At 38.5% G+C, this 18850-nt stretch overlaps 1 protein-coding gene across 8 annotated transcripts in view; it reads left to right on the forward strand.

Annotated features, from left to right (window-relative positions):
• The window catches only part of gria4a (glutamate receptor, ionotropic, AMPA 4a), a 123527-nt gene that overhangs the window by 64163 nt on the left and 40514 nt on the right, over window positions 1-18850 (forward strand). For all 8 annotated transcript variants that reach the window (XM_086080988.1, XM_086080989.1, XM_086080993.1 and 5 more), the window contains exons 8-13: window positions 1280-1447; window positions 1640-1744; window positions 3575-3685; window positions 14769-14975; window positions 16600-16815; window positions 18457-18617. In XM_086080988.1, coding sequence (XP_085937114.1) covers window positions 1280-1447; window positions 1640-1744; window positions 3575-3685; window positions 14769-14975; window positions 16600-16815; window positions 18457-18617 — 968 coding nt within the window. The remainder of the gene's footprint in view (window positions 1-1279; window positions 1448-1639; window positions 1745-3574; window positions 3686-14768; window positions 14976-16599; window positions 16816-18456; window positions 18618-18850) is intronic.

Genomic DNA, 18850 nt, shown 5'->3' on the forward strand with positions numbered 1-18850 from the left:
CCTACTGCCCGAAGCCAGCTGGCGTAGGCTCCAGCGCCCCCCGTGACCCTTGTGAGGACTTAGAGGGCAGTATTACACAGCTGAGTGCTTTTCCAGCGCCCCAATTAAGAAAGGAGAGAAACCTATACTTAATACGTAGTGGAAAATGTTCTTCCTGATTTTTGGAAACACTAAGATGTTTTATCTATCTGTTTATTATTAAATTTTTGACATGTTATAAATATACGCATTTAAAGCATTGTGACCGGATGCATCAAATACGACACAAATAAAAATTCATTTGTGGAAGTTGATTTAAAATTTTTATTTTTTTTATTGTTTATTCAAAAGGACCAATAAATACTCTATTTACAAATAATCTGATTTTGGTTTAGGCTTTATAGGGTTAAGACAATGTGTGCATACCATGATGTCTTAGTTGTTTACTTTGGAATATGTCGGTGATGTAACAAAAGATAAAGTCAAGTGCTGTGAATGCTTTTTACGTGCACTGCATGTTTGCCTGGATCTAGTTGGTTCAGGTTATTTATAGCTGGGTTGCCAGATGAGATTAAAGGTTACCATTTATTAGAATTTTGGGGGCACCCAGGCACTTATTTCACTCATTAGGGCCAGCTGTATTTATTTGTAAACTGAAACCAAAAATATAATAAATGTAAGCACATTTGATATAATTAAACAAATATTAAGATATTTTATGACTACATTTAGCTACATCTAAAAGTAGATTCAAGATTCTATACTTCTATACTATACACCCAAAAGCTAGGAATGAAAAGACGATAACTGCGTTGCGCAGCCGCCTGCTGCACCCTTGAAGGGATTCAAATCAAGATGTCAGCAAGGAGAAAGCTACCTGTTAAGGTGCGAAGCACATCCGCTGACTTTGTCGTCTCACTTCTCGCTATCCTCCAATCGCCGTGCCTGCAGTTGTTTCTGCTGTGAAGCCAAGGCTGCCTGCTGTGTGTTTGAGTGCCCCCACCTGAGCGTCTGCGTGAGGCTTGGCATGCGGTGTTGCAGCTGTATGAGTGCAATGAAGTTCCCTGCTGGGGCGTGTGGTACTTTTAATGAATTTGTCAAAACAGACCTGTCATGATCATCATACTTTTCAAATAGATCATATATTGAACATCTACCAATATTCATTCCTTATTCAGATTCAAATTTCTCATTTTGTTGCAAGTTAATCTACTTCATTAGCTTCTCTACTTTTTCCTATTTACACACACTGGTTACATGATGTGCGTTTCTCTCTCTCTCTCTCTCCTTCAATCTTCAGTATACTTCCTCCTTAACATATGATGGTGTGCTCGTGATGGCTGAAGCCTTTCGCACTCTTCGCCGTCAAAAAATTGACATAAGTCGACGGGGGAATGCTGGAGACTGCTTGGCCAATCCCGCAGCTCCGTGGAATCAAGGAATTGATATGGAACGAGCACTAAAGCAGGTGCTTATTGAAGTTGGGGTTTTGATTGATTGAAAGGCTACAATTGGCTTTAATTTGCTTGCTTATACTGTTTACTCAGTGTTGGGAATTCATTATATGAGCCATCCTTACAGTACATACATTTACAACATGAACAACTTTACATTAGTTGTCTTTTGGATTGACATGTCTCTTTTTGTACTCTAAATCCAGGTGCGCATTCAGGGCCTGACTGGCAATATCCAGTTTGATCATTTTGGTCGGAGAATCAATTATACCATGGATGTGTTTGAGCTGAAAAGCAACGGACCACGCAAGGTAGGCTTTTTTTATCGGTCATCATTTTAGAATGATATATTACTCTGAAAATAAAGCCTGACAGTGTTAGATGACGCGTTGCTGGAGAAAAGAGGAACAAAACAACAAAGGCTGTCAGAAAGCTTGGGAAATGTTGATGTATCCTCCAACTCAAGTCAAAATGCAAAAGCTGGCAAGCAGGAAACACAAGGTCACACTAGGCAAAGGAGCCAACAAAAAAACTTAAGGATCAGAGGAACAAAGGCTGTGTCTTAGGTATGCGTGTTTTGCCTCTCTGGTGTCATAAACCCTGGCATTTAAAAACAATCTCAGGGAAAACATTAAGTCAAGGACAGGCACAAAACAAGCAAATTAAAAGGCATTAAAGGTCAAAATGTATTGTTACAATGACCGTTTTGGGTTACTTTATGACGTCATGTCTTTCAGCCTGAAAAAAATCTGATTTCCGATTTTAATTTTAATTTAATTATCGAGCTCAAGGAAAAGGAGAATTTTCTCAAATTCACGTTTTTTAGATGATGATATACATTAATAATCAAAAGCTTTGGTAGTAAATATTAGTCGTCTAACTTAAGATGCTAGATCATTGTAACAGATTTCAAAAGGAGGACATAGTGGCCTAAATCACAAAACTCACCTTTCGACAAATAGGTGAAAGGGGAGGGGATCCTCACTGTGTTAACCTTGGGCTCTCAAATGACTAGCTAGAGCTGTGGGCTAGCCAACCAAAGTGTGATTAGCACTTGTTCATTGATGAAAAGGCAGCTATTAGCCGAGAGAACTCATGTGAATTGCAAGACACATTGACCATCGACGCTTGATATGTACGTCGTTGTGATATGCTTCAATCCGGACAAGCTCACTTAGCATCAGGGCTCTCTGGCTTGATCTGCTGCAAGGGGATTGGCCAGGTGGACAGCACGACACATGTTGCTAATATCTACCAATGATTTTGCTCATTTTCAACCTGTTTGAACAATCTGACCCAGGATTTTCTTAATTATCTAGAACAATCAGTGTGACAGAGACAAGAAGATAGTGCTCAGACTTTCTCTACCAAAAATACAAATGAGCTGTAACATTTGGCTGCTCTGCCGTGAATAAAAGATGCTGCTTTCAAACATAATTACCCTTTGTCCCTGGAAAGTAAACAAAGTCCTGCATACAGTACTACAGAGCACTTCAATTGCATAGCGAGATCAAATTAAGCATTGTACAAGTGACAACCAACCAATGTAGGAACATATCCTCCTTCCTCACTAAACAAACAGCGACTCATACGGAAGCAAGCAGTATAGGGGAGATGCAGAAAGAGTCTAAGGAAGCATAGAACAAAAAAATCTGTGACAGGCGTTTGGTGAAGAAACGCTCCCGTCGACGTTATCAGAGCTTCCTTGGATGTGTACATTTGGGAGCATCTCGGCACAGTTAACCTTGCCGTACATAAAAGTCTGCAAAGACGTAAAACATCGAGCGAGATCCATTCATCACAATGATCTTACTACTAATATTTTCTTACTGGACGAAACACGGAGTCCTACAATAAAGACAACAAATAAAACAGCATCTCATTTCAGTTCCTCCGACAGTGTAGTGCGTTTTATTGAAAGTTCTTCGCTCGCACTCAATACCATCAGTTCCAGGGGGAAATTTGTGGCCGGACTCATTCTGTTGGTTAGCTTTTTACTTTTTCTATCTGTTTTTATTAGTTTTATTCATGTTTGTTCCTTGTCTTTATTGTAATTGTGTTTTCGGTTGAGTTGAGCTATAAAACTGACTAATTGAATGATTTCTTCTTTGTCACTCTTCTCCCTCACTTGCCGGGGTCAGATTGGTTACTGGAATGACATCGACAAACTTGTCTTGGTCCAGAATGAAAATTCCTTGTCCAATGACAGCTCAGCGATGGAGAACCGGACTGTAATTGTGACGACTATCATGGTAATGTTTCTGCATAATTATGGTGCTACTTTTAAGGAGTGGACAACTGTTGTATTTGTATTACTCAAATCTGGATCATATCTAACCACATAACATGAAATACACAACACTATAATAGCAAGGAAACATTTGCTTAGATGGCTGGATTTACACTGCATGTGCCTTTATCCAATTTAGTAATAATGGGAAAATGAAGCTTCATGAAGCACTTGTAATATTTTTGACTCCTCTAGATGGCCACTCTTGGTTGAAAGATGCAGTGGAAATGTAATCAATTTCCTTTGCACTAGCCTTGATATTTAAACCAAGAGCGCCATCTAGGGGAGTCAAAAAATATCACAAGTGCTTCATGAAGCTTCATTTTCCCATTACTACAATTTAGAGCTCATAATATATATTTTTTGACAATTAACACAAAACTTCTTTTTTTTTCTCAAAATGCACTGAAACATTGACACAAATGTAAACATAGGGCTGCTGCAAAACAGAAGTGAACGTTCACACATTCGGCCAAATCATACATAATAACTAAAAAGGTTGTAATCTATTTCGTTGGATTGATTTTTCTTCCTGATCAATTTTGATGAGGCTAACGTCAACATTACTCTGTTGGCCACCGTCTGCAATTATTTTCCTTCGGCAATGATCTTCATGGCTCTAATGTACTGGAACATTTCATTGTTGTTGTTTACAGCAGTGGTTCTTAATCCGGGTTTGATTGAACTCAGAAAAAAAATAATAAAATAAAAAGGGAAAAAATAAAATAAAATAAAAGATCTCACGGGTTTGGTGAGTCAATCTCAGGGGTTCGTGTTGAGGTAAAAAAACACACCCAAATCATATGATTCGTGATGACACACTGTGCTTGGCCATCATTGGCTGCAGGTGATCACGCATACATTGCTTGGCCTATCTATGCTGCAGGGAATTTAATGTGCTCAGTAATCGACTTGTGGCTGTTGTGATTGTACGTCGTGGCTTTATCATTTGAATCCCTTCATACTAACTATGGTTTTGTTCACATTGCAAGTCTTAATGCTCAATTCCGATTTTTGGGTGAAATCCCATTTTTTGGAGTAAGCGTTCATATTACTTATTAATTGGGACCTCAGTCTGTCTGCTTTGTGAACGTATACGTCCCTAAAGTGACCCGCATGCACAGAAGAAGATACAATGTCACTCACAACTCTGTGTTTGCGGAAGTAAATACATATGGTCCAGTGTGTCAGGGCCACAGACTTTTGTAAGTCTACAAAGGAGTGATGCAGGAGGAGGTCGAAATAATATTTTGTGAAAATGAGGCGAGCCTGTTCAAGCGCCTCATCTCACGGATCCCTCTCCTTTTTTTTCCCCCCTTATGATGACGTTACGTCTTTGCTGCACATAATAAATGAGCCGTCTGCGTGACTAAATTACTAATATCACCACAAATGTCAACTTTGTGCTTCATGTTTCAAGTGGGATTAAATTAAAGTCAAATATAAAGTCACAACTAATACTCAAAACAACTTTGCCGACGTCTCCCGAGTCGTGCCCCCGCGCGGAGCGCATATTGGACTTTTCATGATGTCAAGGTCGGATATATGCGACCGGGCCGTTCAGACTGCAGTCAAATTGCAAAAATTCGGATACATATCCAATCTAGGACCACATATGAAAGCGACCCAGGTCAGATATGAAAAAATCTAAATTGAACCATTCAAACTGACATAAAAAAAGTCAGATACAGGTCGCATTTGGGGAAAAAATAATTACTTTTGGGTCGCATTTGCCTGCAGTGTGAACGTAGCATATCTTCTTCTTCTTCTTTTCCTTCGTCAAAGAAACTCACATATTGCGTTCCACAGGGTTCAATTCTGGGGCCTCTGCTGTTTTCATTGTATCTGCTGCCCCTATGTTCCAGTGGTTGTTTTAAAGTGCTCTATAAATATATAGTTGTGTGTTGTAGTAATGGGAGTCAGCGTCCTAACTGCAATGGCAAGTTGAGCAATTCTAGTCCAGCACAATTAGCTATCTATCAACACTAAAGGAACACTTCCTTAACTCATTTGCTCCCAAAAACATAGAAATATGTTCTATTTTAAATGTTTTAAGTGTCCCAAAGACGTATCTCTACATTTTTTTATGAAAGAGCATACAGAAGGGTTTGATGCAGCCTCTGAACTGCAGAGAATGGGTGAAGCAACGGTAGTAATTCCCAATACGGCCAGCAAGTGGCAGCAGAGTATAAGAGATCAACCAGGGCCATGTTGAAAACAATCTTATTTACCCACAGGAGAGACTCTAATCTTTCTTTTGGTAGGTTCCATATTTTTTATAGAAATATAACACAATATATATATATGTGGGCCTTGCAAAATCAGTCAAAATCTAGTAAAACAGCCGGCAGCGAAGGGGGTTGCTTCAGTGAAAATGGCTGGGAGTGAATGAGTAAAGCTGCATGGAGAGAGAATACAATAAGAGTTCGGTGAAAGCGCATGAGAAACTGGTGGCGTTCAGTACCTCCAACAAGGTTAAGAACCACTGGTTTCCAGCAATAACAATACAGTTACAGGAAGTGTTTGCTCATGTGCCTATTTGTATTGTTTGCAGGTGTATTTGAATCAGACTCACTCTGACAGATTATATCTGATTTGTTTGCTTACACTGCAGGCACATATTCGCAATTCTGTCCACGTTTGTAAGTGGCCTATTTTCATTCTGAGGATATCCAATTTCTTGTTTTTAGTTTTCTTCTTTTGGCTGCCACGGTTCATCGCAATTCTGTCACTTGAACCATGTAGTGTAAATCCAGCCTAATCGAGGGAGACAAGAGTGAGTGTCCTGCAGCAAATTTGTATTCATGCCTCAGAAAACTCCGAACAAGTTTAAGCAAGCCCTCGGAGCGTGGCCACAAGGGAGTGACACTTGATTATACTAATGTCTCATTAATAGGCAAATCTAAAACCGACCTCGGATCACCATTCAGATGTGACCTCGGTCTGGTTGCTTCTAATGACTTTCACGTGCCAGCCTACTGCCAATTAAATAATCATGACACAGTGTCAATCCAAGAAAAAGGAGGGCTGAATGTGTTTGTGAAAGTGATTTGACATCATCCATCTGGGGCCGCTTTGTGGGGGCCACCCCTTTTCCTTGTAATGGGTTCGCTTCAATTTGGCAGACAAACTGATTCAATGGAAAGAAACTCCAAAGTGTCATTCTGTCATAAAGTCAATAATAACACACACTTTTTTTATTTATTTTTTTGCCTTTCTACATTTTAATTGACATGGTGACAGGTGCAATAACTTAGCTATTTTTTATAATTGTAATTGTAGTTAAAGTAATATAGAATTGCACTGGATCATATTGGGAGATGTCCAATATTTTTGGTGACCTTATTTAGGATAAAAAACATGCAGCTCTTGAATTGACTTCATGATGAGTGTGCCTGATGAGTGTGAATTGTTAATTTATCATTTGTCTCATCATTTAATTCAAATGTGCTTAGAAAAGGTTTGCGGTGGACGGTATTGTCGGTGCATTACTGTACAAGTCTTTTCGATGTGTCTTCCCATTTTCTCCCCAAACACGTCTGTCCTCTTCCTCTCCCCTGACTCCATCTGCCCCACTGTTTCTCACGCCTCCTTCATACCTCTCTGTGGATGGATACCTCAGCAGACCTTGGCTAACGTTAGCTCAGCCACCTCCTCCTCTTTGCAGCCTCTGATGAAGAAGAAGCTTCTGCTGCGACACTGAAGAAACAGCAACTCACTGCAACTCAACTCAGTCGCGACCTATGGAGAAAGACGCAAAGGCTGATAGCTCTGCATTCAAATGTTGTGTATTTCATTTGGATTTTTTTTTTATTCACATCCACAATATTCAATATAGTTATTCATTTATGACTATATAAATATGGGCTTTTGCTCAGTACAAATGTACTTTTGGTGAGAATCCATACCTTGATGATGCCATAGAAAAAACAATGAAGACGGCCAAAGTAAAAACACTCTTTCTCATCGGCATCTTATCAAGACTGCATGTTGTCAGCAATTCCAACTGTATGTAAACATCCTTATGCAATACTGTATGCTTAGATGCTAGGTTGCATTTGCCTGCATTATTCGGCTTTTGGCCATCTAATTAAGCAAAGTGTTACTGCCACAATAGCCAACAAATAATGCAGTGATGTTAAATTGAATCTCACGCGTATTTGTTAATATCCTATCTGCGACATTTCTCACTTCATTTATGTGTCTGTGTGCCATGGTGCAGAGAGGTGTGAGCCCACATACGCACTTCACGTACCATGGAAGCACAAACTCATCACTGATCACAACAACCCCATTACTACTAACTAGAGAACTGTTAACTTTATTGTGCGTTTTGTCCAGACCCATATTAGTTTAGTATACTGATTTATGACAGAGCCTGCTGCATGGTAGCTTTCAACAACAGGCACTCAAGGGTTACGTAACGCCTTCCTTACTTGAATAGAACAATAACAGTAAATTGTTTTTAAATGAGGGCAAAGTATGGGGGAGTACTTGTTCGCACAGGTCTAGGTTAAGATTTCAGCTCCTGTGCTCTTGAGTAGAGTTTCCATTTTCTCCCCAATCAGCATGTACGAGGCCAAAATCAGCTGACTTGCGACCTTCATACAGATAAACGTTATAGAAAATGAACAAATGGATGTTTTCAATGATTTGCCGGTAGTAACCGATTTTGCAAGAAGATCAGGAAGCTGGAGGGTGTATGAAATAAAATAACCTCTGGCTAATACTGAATCTGTCCTCTCTCAGATGAAATTGTGACTGTAATTGACAAAGTAGAAACACATAAAGGCCGGCCCTTCATTTGTTAACTTGACAGAGGCCTTACGTTTCAGCACTACTCGTCCTTCATCTCCATCCCTGAGCTCCGAGAGCCATTAAACCAAGGCCAAAATTCCTTCGTTGCCTACTATATTATACGATAAATAAATCCTTTTTAATTTATCTAAACATACTTCTACAAAGTCCTTCCCCTTACTTTTCCACCGGAAATGATGTCAAACCTTCTTCAGCTGTTATTCAGCACCATCACTGCAACACTGACACTTCATATAGACTCCTGAAAAATTAATTGCCATATGGGCCCATTTCCACACTTAGCCTAACCCTTCCACGTAGGTGAGTCATGCATGCATGCCTTTCAACCGAATTAAAATCACAAACACTACAAGGAAGGGCAAAATGCACTGCAATAGTGATCAATTGTTAAGTTGTGTGGCGTTTCCCATAGTGCTTAGCATGCAGTTGCTGTTTGTATTACAAATACATTGTAATGTCTTATTAATGCTGTATGCTGCCTTTTGTTTTAATGGCTCATAAAAATGCTGTGTTTGGGGTTTTGCGTGTTTAGAATTTAATATTTGATAACATTAGATTAAACGATGTAATTCTGCTTTATTCTACAACAAACAACAACTGGATTACTGCAATCATATTTTGCACTTTATTGAAAAAAGTTCAGAACACATTCACACAAGGATTTATAAGAAAGCAACCCTCGTGCGGGTCATTTGGGAAAATGACCAGATGGATGTACAAAATCACTGTATATAGTGGAACCTCAAAAGCTATCCAACAGCATGCTAGTTGGTCTCTAATTTGTTAGGATTTTGCAACTTTGACTATCATACTACTAAACTATTATACTACAGTAAGTGCATTCATGAACCAGCATTTGTCCCACAGCAACATCATCATTATTCTGATTGTTCTAATAATAGGTTTTTGTGCCAAATCTTTCAATTCATGCACAAACAGGTTACTTTCTCGGTGAAAATAATTATGTTAACTTGGCCCTCTGGTAGAGAAACAGTTGACTTGACCAAGCGACACAACACAGAGGAGTTCATGTTGGAGTGTTTTGCCCTTTTTATGTCTAGATAGCTCAGAGACAATCAAGCTGACTCACTTGGCCAATACATCAGTGAGTGCATGATTATGCGCTGTAATTTGACTAATTGAGGAATGAATGGACTGATTATCCATCTGACAGACCGAAATAGGCTGTGACCATTTGGCTCGGCCCTCTGGCTGTTGCAATGGACGGCCCACGGGCTGATTTAATGCCACGGCCGTTGGTTATTCATTATGCGACAGTCTAGCGTTTTGTAACGCTGAACTGATTGTTTGAATGACTGGACTTTGAATGTCCAGCTGTTTGCCCCATCGAGCATACTGACTCAAACAGCAAGTCTTAATTTTCTCTTTGGCACGGATCGAGAACCTTTTGTGCTTTATCAGTCTCAACCGTTTGCTCCTACAAAGGCTCTATTTCAACCCTCCAACTTTTTTGTACTTCATAGCCGCTTAGATCATTTGCTGTCACTCGTTTTGTTGCTCCCTCCTCTCCTTTCCGTGTTTTCAAATTCTCAGAGTGTCCAGCCCTGTTTGGATTGATCCAGCCCTTCATCTTTCAATCTATGATGATTCCGGCTGGATTTACATAGGCAGGCTCAAGTGAGATCTTTCAACTCATTTTTTTCCCTATGCTTGCATATTTCAGGGAAAAGAGAAAAAAAACCTCATGGAATCAGGTTGGAATCCAGTCTCTTTCAAATGTGCATCTGAATCTTGATGAATCAGATGTCTGCTAATGTAACTGCAGATCACAACGCAGTATATCAGATATAATGTATATCCTCCAAATAAAGATACAATAACAAACCAAAAAAAACTCATGACAATTAGGTCACTTTACTTAAACACTGCTTAGTAGTGATGGGAAAATGAAGCTTCATGAAGCACTTGTGATATTTTTTGACTCCCCTAGATGGTGCTCTTGGTTTAAATATAAAGGCTAGTGCAAAGGAAATTGATTACATTTCCACTGCATCTTTCAACCAAGAGTGACATCTAGAGGAGTCAAAAAATATTACAAGTGCTTCATGAAGCTTCATTTTCCCATCACTACTGCTTAGCAATGTGTTTATAGAGATGGACTTTGTCTGCGGGGAGCAAGCTACGCTAGGTTAGCTGAGCTTCAAACTGCAGCAGGACAACTTAAATCAGGCACAATGATTTAGTGGGAAATGCTTTGCTCCGGTAATGAAGAGATGGTACGTACTGTGAGGTTGTTGTTCAATACTAGGGTACTTAAAATGTACCACGGTGTGCTGCATTTGGTGAAGGGCATGAGACAGGAGCATTCACACACATCGCCATTTGCAAATTGACTATGCTAAAAACACCCTTCTAGTGATGGTTCATTATATTAGCTAATGAGGGGGGGAAAGTACGTTGATCAATCAGTAAATCGAGAGTCGCCTTTCGGCTCAGCTTCTATTTCACCATAACGGAGTAATACAGAGTCCACATGACTGCAGACGCGGTCAATCTTCAAATATCTCGAGGTCTTGTTCACGCCAGCTCCGCTAGGAAGTAGTTACACTTTATTTTCATCTATTTCCATGTCATTTTTTATTTAAAGTGACCCCAAACCTTGGGCATCTCTTGTCTATGTCTCATTATTCCGTAATGGCCGCCATTACACTATGTCCTATAGACTTGTGCGTGTGTCTGCAACAAATGTACGTGTGTCCAACCATGGTTCTTCTTTTTATTATTTATTGTTTTGAGGCAGACATTTTTGTATGGGACAGTTTTTGTGGTCAACATAGTTGAGTTAGAAGATGTCCCCACCCCACCCCTCCCACTAATACATGTAAATCTACAGTCAACAATAATTGGAATCAGAATTGGACACTATTATCCAAATTTAAACAAACAACACATCACTGTTTCTTCTTTAGAGTCACATGCTGACTTTGCACTTTGCACTTACCAAGCATGATATTGTCCTCGAGCAGCAAAACATTACCAAACTGGCAAACTGATAGATAGATAGATAGATAGATAGATAGATAGATAGATAGATAGATAGATAGATAGATAGATAGATAGATAGATAGATAGATAGATAGATAGATAGATAGATAGATAGATAGATAGATAGATAGATAGATAGATAGATAGATAGATAGATAGATAGATAGATAGATAGATAGATAGAGAGATAGATAGATAAACCACTTAACTAAACTTTAACCACTTAACCTTGTAACATGATAAATTTGAGAGCAATTTGAAAAGGAGACAAGAGGAAAATATCCAACCATCCATCCATCCATCCATTTTCTTATTCCTCACAAAGGTCGCGGAAGAGGAAAATATAGAAACTAAAAATATAAAATGATTCAGTAGGTGAAGAGAATGATTTAAAATGACGGCGATTTCACAGGATTGTCATGTAATTGATAGTATAGTCATGGAAATAAAGTATTAATTAATTAGTATGATGTGGCATTTCATCTTATGCTAACTTCCATACATCTTCTAGAATGTCAAACTAGTCTGTGTTCTACTGTGCTTTTTGTACATACTGGATATAATTAGCCAACTTGTAACAGGATCATGTTGTTCCTTTAGCATTGTTAAAACTTTCAAATAAAACAGTGCAATTTTGATGTGAAGCTGGTAAAGAATGTTAATTTGAAATAAACAGCAAATGAGATAAAACTGTGAATGAGTATAATATGCTGTCGAAATGTCATTTGGGTGATATTCCCAGTCAGTGAGCATCTTAGATTGAGGGCGCACGTCTGGTGTTCATTAATTTTATGATTCATGTTGAGTCAATGGAATGAGTGTCTGAGGACCTACTAATGTTTTTGCTAATGTCATTGGAGGATGAATATTTTTGTGTGTTCTGATACAATGGGCAAATATATTCACGTGATGGTTATATTAAAGCTGATTAAAGTGTAATGTAATAACAAAACTGAATTAAGAAAACAGTGTGCTTACCTTTGGAGTAGACTACATTCCCATTTTTTTTTTTTAAATAATCGTCCAAACTTTTATTTGTTACATTTTAGCCAATGAAGAATAAAAAACTGAAGGCAGTATGCGTATGCTAGAAGTATTTTACACATCCATTGTATGGGAAGTAAAATGTAATAAAATATTGTTAGCCCCCTTTTGCAACTATAACTTTCAATCCTCTGGCAAGCCTCTCGACAAGATGTTGGAGTGTGCCGGTGAGATTTTCATCCAGAACAATATTTGAAAGGTCAAAGGTGATGCTGAACCTGAGATCGTGCCTGTTCGAGTTAATCCCAAATGTCAAATTCTTCCAGATCACACTGTTCTGTGTACTTTGGCATAGTCATGCTGGAACAGAAAAAATATCTCTTCCTCTGACCTTTCCTACAAAGAATGTATCCAAAATAAAAAAACTAAAGACTTAGGGTTAATTTACTTAATTAATTTATGCTTTACATGCAGTATATACATTGATATTTTTCCTACCAATGATGATGTTTTGAGTAAATTATATAGCAAATAAAGCAGGAATATATTACATTTACATTAAAGTGCAACCACAAGATAAGAATGTCCCTTTTTACGCCCAATTCAAACAATTACGCACAAAATTTCCATAGGGAAAAAATACCTCTATTTACATACTAATTGTGATATACGCATATCTATGCTGTGTTTGTTGCATAACCATTACCACCACCATTGGCAACGTGCTTAATGCACAATCTTTTAAGTGACATCCCACTTTACAATTTTGTTGTTGTTGTTGTTGTTTAAAGAAAACACATAAAAATAAGTTTCCCTGGATCGGTATGCCAACATCAACCAATAATTTAGAAAAGAAGCAGACATAAAATATATTTTTAAAAATAACAATATTAATTTAATTAATAATGAATTCATATATTTTTTAAATCATTTAAAAAATTGCATCATAATAGAAGAAAACTTTTTCAGTGGAGGAGCTGTGGGTCCTCAGGAAGTTACTACATATTGAGAAGGAAAAAAAAGATAAGTATAACTTAGTTTTGGAGCTGGAACAGATTAATTGCCACAAATTTCAATGGTAATGATTTATTAATGTTTCAGCTCACGGAACCAATTAAGTTTGTAACTTAACGTAACTATACTGTATATAAAAACGATTATTGTGCTTTAGTAAATCCCTGTCTGCCTCTGAGCTTACTAATTGTAATGCAATTTCATTAAGTTAAGTTCTTCCTTTCCGCATTTCATTGCATTGCTCATTTGAACATTTCAAGGCTAAAATTTGTCATTTTCAACACAATTGAAATAAAACCTACTTGATAAATTAAAGGAGTTTTGTGTTTGATTAAAAGGAGCTCATTAGCAATTTAATAGGCTTGCTTCAGTTGGATTACAAGGGCAGCAGCCTTTGCCATAATACAATCATTCACCACTGCTGATAGATGTGCCGTCACTCTGCGCACGTGGGTCCGCGTGTGTGCGTCTGTGTTTCTAATTCTTAAAAGGTCCCCACCAAACCATTCGACTCACGCTTTGCTTTCATCTTGCAAACTGTACGTTCAAAAAGTCATTTTGCCTTTGACAAAGCGCCTTCAAAGCAGCGGTGTTCTTCCCTCGCCTGTATTTTTGCCTTCTGTTGAACATCTCTCCCTCTCAATGTAGCACTGAGGCAGGTGCACGCCCCAGGGGAGGCACGTCAAGGCAGATACAAATGAGACATAAGGCACAACAAAGTGTGAATACTTCACATATAAAGCATCCAAAAAACAATAATCATTTATCCTGTTTTATCAAATAATAATCTTAATCTTAAGTGTTTTTTCCTCGGGAAAAAAAAGTGTTCTTTCTCTTTCTCCTTGCCTCCTGTTCTGCACGTAAAGGTACACTCAAATGTTTTTTTTTATGTACAGTATTTTAGCTGCAGTACAATAGTTGCCAAACTTGTAAATAACCACAATCAAATGTTATGTTGTGAAGATGGTCAATATTTACCAGAAGCTAATATCCGTATGTAGCAATTAACCAGTCAATCAAATAGTATTTGTCTTGTTGTTATTGATTACATTATGCTAAAATAAATGTCCTTGATACTACTTTGTTTGTATTCCCATCTGTTCTCCCCTTTTGGAAAATGTTGTCATTTCTTTTGTTTTGTTGTTTTTGTCTTTTCTTTTTCTTTTTTACATCAATCACCAACCTCCAAACGGTGTCTTTCTTGCCTTATGGTGCTTTTGTAGGAGGGCCCCTATGTGATGCTGAAGAAGAACTGGGAGCTCTATGAAGGCAATGACCAGTATGAGGGCTACTGTGTGGATCTGGCCTCCGAGATCGCCAAACACATTGGAATCAAATACAAGATCTCCATTGTGCCTGATGGGAAATACGGAGCCAGAGATCCAGAGACGAAGATATGGAACGGGATGGTGGGCGAGCTTGTTTATGGGGTAAGGCTGGATGGATCATATTTTGATTAGCACAAAGTGGAAAAAGTCTTGGGCCATCATTTGATTTGAAGGCTTAGAAATGCTATTATATGACCACATGTATTTTCCATAGCATGCAATTAAAAAAAAAAAAAACAGAAAATGATAAGTCGGGATGGCTGACTACTGTGTCAGGTCAATAGTAATCTTATTTCAAAATATCAAGTACTCATGAAGGCTGCTTGTACCTGACACGGATACTAAACAATCTCACAATGAGTAAGTCCTCCTACACTGTGGCGGTTTGACAAATTGCGGAATCATCATGTGTGTCGGAAAGAGACAAATGTCTTTGTTCACATTTATGTTTCAAAAGCACTAGTGGTACCTGTACTCTGTATGAGTGAGTACACAAGAGTGACTATGCATACTTGTATAGGTTTATAGGCAATTATTATTTTTACTCTCTTCCAAGTATATAAAGTATACTGTTTAGACTGGGACTGAATATAATCTTTTTTAGAGACAATTTCTCTACAAATGTTTCTGTGTATTATATATATATATATATATATATATATATATATATATATATATATATATATATATATATATATATATATACAGTATATACTGTACATGTATATACTAGTGATGGGAAAATGAAGCTTCATGAAGCACTTGTGATATTTTTCAAGTGCTTCATGAAGCTTAATTTTCCCATCACTAGTATATACATATCTCTAAATGGTATCTTCTAATGACAATATTCAGGCTATTCAGTGCACTTCAACTCCAAATGCTAAAAAAAATAAATAACAATAATAAAAAATGACAAACAGATACAACTTAATAATAATGTTCATAAAGTCAGCACAGAAGATACTGCAGTCCCACTTGGACAATAGTTTATCCTGCCATTGTGACCCCACCTTGGGCTCTCACTCTCTGCCCCATTATATATGCTTATCAAAAGCTTTGCATGCATGTTTCCCGCAGCCAAGATTGGTCTTGAAGGGTTCAGTAATTCCTGAAGAATTTGGCTCGGTGACCAATTATGCTGTCGGCATTGACAAGACAATGTCAGTCATCACTTTGCAAAAGTGTGAAAGCTTAGATTGTTGCAGAGCAGCAACAGAAATAATTGGTCTGCACAATCCCTGATGGAAGGTGACACTGAGGAAACAGCACGTTGACTAATCAGGTTTGATTTGTTCCGAGTGCTCAGTGTGCTCCCAGATGAGGCATTCAAAGGGAAACACATTTAAAAGATTTATCTTCTCATCCACTTATATAAAAAACATTTTTTTTGTCTTTGTGTGTGTCACAATTGTTTCTGCATGTTTGCGCTCTCTCACTTCCTTTATACCGTTTGCACATCACTACTAGGTTATTAGAATCAATCTTCAATGCACTGTAAACTCTCTCCCTCTTTATATCTCTATGCACTGAGTCAGCTTCTCATTTTCTCCTACTTCAAACTCCACTAATCTTACCTGCCCATTCAATTGTCCTTGCTCTTTGCATGATCATCCCCCTCTTCCTCTCTCACTTTTGCATAAATGGAAACGACAGATAAAAGTACTTGTCTGGAAATCAATTGCATTAAAATACAAAAGAAAACCAATCCCCTCTTTCTTTGCAGAAAGCGGAAATCGCAGTGGCCCCACTTACCATCACTTTGGTAAGAGAAGAGGTGATCGACTTCTCAAAGCCCTTCATGTCTCTGGGAATCTCCATCATGATTAAGAAGCCTCAGAAGTCCAAACCAGGTGTTTTCTCTTTCCTGGACCCGTTGGCCTACGAAATTTGGATGTGCATCGTCTTTGCTTACATCGGAGTCAGCGTGGTGCTTTTTTTGGTGAGTGTTGACGATGGTGAGGCCGTCTTGGATTCTATGGATACAACTAAGGCTACGTACACACTGCAGGGTGTGATGCCCAATTCAGATTTTTTGTTAAATCCGATCTTTTTATGTACTCGTTGACTTTACAAAAACAAATGTGACAAGTGTAACCCAAAACACCTCGTCACGTTGCAGTGTTTAACATTTTATCTCGAGCCAAGTCACCGAGGCAAGCGACCTTTATCAGTGCCATAAGCAAATTTAGCTGTGTCAACGCGTGCTAATGATTGGTGGACTGGTTAACTCGTTTCACGGACGTGTTAGGAGTTCGTTTCATATGTCTTGTCTGCATACATTATGCAAATTCAGCTGTGCGAACGCCTGCGCTCCTGGTTGGTGGACTGTTTACAAACAGCAACAGAAATCCGTCAGACTCATTTTTTTAAAAGTATAAATATTTTGGGGAAATGAAAGGACACTCCTCGACCTCCTCATTTCATTGAGACTACGGAAGATGACGTTGCGTCATTGCTGTGCGTGGTGAACCGTCTGCAGGGCTGAATTTCTACTATTGACACAAATGTCAACTTTATGCTTCATGTTTCAAGTGTGGTTAAATTAAAGACAAATAAAAATGTAACACTTACTCAAAACAGCTTGGTATATATTCACAGACGTGTCAGTAGTCTCCCTTCCAAGCACTCTCTGTCGCCCACGCAAAGCACATATTAGGCTTTTGATGACATATTGATCGGATGTGCGCAGATGAGCATTCACAGTGCAGCCGCATCGCATACGTATTCCGATTTGTATCCACATACGATAGAGGCCCAGGTCGGGTTTGAAAAAAAATCTGAATTGTACTGTTCACACTGCATTAAAAAATCAGATACAGTATGTGTGAAATAAATCGGATTTGAGCTGCAGTGTGAATGTAGCCTTAGTGAATGTATTTATTAACAGTAGAGACTATAGAAAAACTAGAGAAATTATGTGAAACTTTTTGGACAGTTGGCACATATGCCAAGCAATATGTCAATTGTGAATAGAGGAATTCATTGTTCACACTAATCACAAGGTAGGGATATCCAGCTTTTGGGTAAAATTTTAGGATGAACATAAAATGTACTATAACCTTAAGTGAACTTTAAATGCACGTGTCTATCTGTTCAAGTCTTTTGCTGTTCCCTAGCAAGGAGCTTAACAGGAACATTCACAACAGGATCCATGAATTACCAAATATATCCCTGGTCCGATTCTAATTGGTATTTAAGCAGTCCTCTTTATCATGCTGTTTACATTTTGGCATTATGAGACCATGAGAAGATGGATAAGGATAAAATGCATTTCAATATGCTTAACCGGGAATTGAATTGTTTTTTTCTGAAATGTGATCAATAATGCACTAAATAACAGTGAAACAATACTTTTACTATACTCATGTGATTTTTGTCAAATATCAATCCTGTTCACAATAAAGGGGACGGCTTTGTTCTTGTCAAAGTGCTGTTGATTGCTTAAACTGATGCTCCTCAAAATGTGTTCCCTAACACAAACAAAAGTGTGATCCTATATTTTTTGACAGATCTACTGCAATCTTAATCTAGTTTCCCCACTATTGGTACTGAAGACATTGTTTCCCCTGTGCTGTGTCAGGTGAGTCGCTTCAGTCCATACGAGTGGCATGCTGAGGAACCAGAGGAGGGCACCACAGAGCAGGGCCCCAATGACCAACCTCCAAATGAGTTTGGCATCTTCAACTCCCTCTGGTTTTCACTGGGGGCCTTCATGCAACAAGGCTGTGACATCTCACCGCGGTGAGTGCCGAAGATGTGGTATACGTGACGTTGAGTGTGCATGCGTGCATGTCAGGGAAAACCCCTCCCGGTTCCTCCATGGGATCCTCTGCTAAAAATACATGTCTATTTGAGACGAGAGCCGCATCTGGCTGCACGGGAAAAACTTCAGAATCTTTGGGCATTAGACACACACAGTAAAGTAGGGAGCTCCGTGTTTCACAATAATAAAGCACACTCTTGTACATCTACCA

Source organism: Leptonotus elevatus, chromosome 7 (assembly GCF_054856555.1).
Source record: "Leptonotus elevatus isolate MCC_2025b chromosome 7, RoL_Lele_1.0, whole genome shotgun sequence".
Lineage (NCBI taxonomy): Eukaryota > Metazoa > Chordata > Actinopteri > Syngnathiformes > Syngnathidae > Leptonotus > Leptonotus elevatus.